Here is a 1,480-nt window from a genome sequence, read left to right as displayed (position 1 = left end):
TCCAATATATGATTTGAATTACCCTCTCCTACAAATTTCCGATGTAGATATAAATAATAGATATAAAATAAAACAAAACAAAATTCGCAGAGTTAATAAGAAAATGAAAAAAATTTTCGCATAGCCAATCACTAAAGATTTAGTTTTAATCAATTTTAAAAATGTTTTTAATTCAAAACGCTACTATTTATATATCAAAATTTTAATATAAAATATATGGATATTAACAATGTTTTTCTTGAAAAAATACTTTGTCTAAAATAAATTACTTAAATAAAATTAAAAAACTTTGAAACTTATCTTAAAATATATAAAATGGATACATGCCAACAAAAGTATTTTATTTCTTAAACTTTTTTCTTTAGCTATATTATCAATGACTTTAGACAAAATATTTGAATTAATTTTTAAATCAAAGTATTTTCCTTACTAAGTTTTTGTGTTATATGCCTCTTCATTCAGCATTTATGAAATCCACCATTTTATAAATAATATCCAATATATGATTTGAATTACCCTCTCCTACAAATTTCCGATGTAGCAACGCTATGCCAAATGTTGACATCAGGGAGAATGTCAATAATCTGTTTTTTAATCAAAAAAAATTTAAATGAAACTACCTTGTATTTTTGTATCATGAGTTTAAGTTATTTATAACCATTCGCTCTCAAAACTTATTAAAGGTTTGTTTGAAAAAACTTTTAATAAGCTTAATATTAAAAATGCTTATTTAACGCTTATTATAGCAAACTTAATTTAAGTTATTTTTAAAAACGTTTACTGAAATGCTTGTTGGGCAAATACTTACCCACACGAATAAAGACTAAAGCGCTGAACATTGACAACGCTACTGGGCTGAATACGCCAGCAAAAGTCCCTAGAGTACGACCGCTTCTATCCGGATCCTGCATACCGAACTCAACGTAACCATGTTCGCCTGCATTTGAGGGCGAATGTATGCCGCCGCCGCCGCTGCCTGTGTGATTGCTATTCGCTCCAAACAATGAGCCAAACGAACGAAACATTGAGGAAGCCCCACCACTGCGATGCGAGGCAATCGGTGCCATCTCATCGTTGGGAACATCACCACCGCCATTGCGTCTTTCCACTGGTTGCTGGATCATCTCAATTGTGCCAGCGGCGGTAGATACGTGGGCAGTTAAACGCGACAATTTGTGTTATTCACTCACACAAACGCCCACAAAAAATATACCAACTTTGGTCTGTTGTGGAAAGTTTCACAAACTTTTTCTATATAAATCCGTATGTATACCCGCGAGATTAGTACTTAACTGCCCACGAACGTAGTAAATAGAAGTGAAGAATTCTGCTTATGGGCGGTATTGTCACTTGCGAAGCGAATGAATTTGGCGAAGCGAGCGGTTTGGCGAAGCGAACTAAAGGCAGAGAAGGTATTAAACTCAGTATCACAGCAAGAATGATAGAATACAAGATTGCGCCAATCGAGCTGAGAGCAACT

General features: G+C 33.8%; 1 protein-coding gene across 1 annotated transcript; it reads right to left on the bottom strand.

The window, feature by feature from the left end:
* Window positions 1–433: 433 nt before the first annotated feature.
* On the bottom strand, window positions 434–1,425 carry LOC118732735. Its single transcript, XM_036461850.1, has 2 exons — window positions 809–1,425; window positions 434–584 (listed from the first exon to the last, which is right to left on the bottom strand). The coding sequence occupies exons 1-2, from the start codon at window positions 1,122–1,124 to the stop codon at window positions 577–579; spliced, it is 324 nt and encodes a 107-aa protein (XP_036317743.1). The 5' UTR covers window positions 1,125–1,425; the 3' UTR covers window positions 434–576.
* Between the last annotated feature and the right edge of the window lie 55 nt (window positions 1,426–1,480).

This window comes from Rhagoletis pomonella, unplaced genomic scaffold, assembly GCF_013731165.1.
Source record: "Rhagoletis pomonella isolate Grant_MI unplaced genomic scaffold, Rhpom_1.0 Rhpom_scaffold_26426, whole genome shotgun sequence".
Taxonomy (NCBI): domain Eukaryota; kingdom Metazoa; phylum Arthropoda; class Insecta; order Diptera; family Tephritidae; genus Rhagoletis; species Rhagoletis pomonella.
The sequence above is the reverse complement of the archived record's forward strand: the minus strand, read 5'-3'. Positions and strand labels throughout refer to the sequence as shown.

Bases quoted from the DNA above. Each gene is read 5' to 3' on its own strand.
- LOC118732735 (XM_036461850.1), bottom strand. From the start codon at position 1,124: ATGATCCAGCAACCAGTGGAAAGACGCAATGGCGGTGGTGATGTTCCC.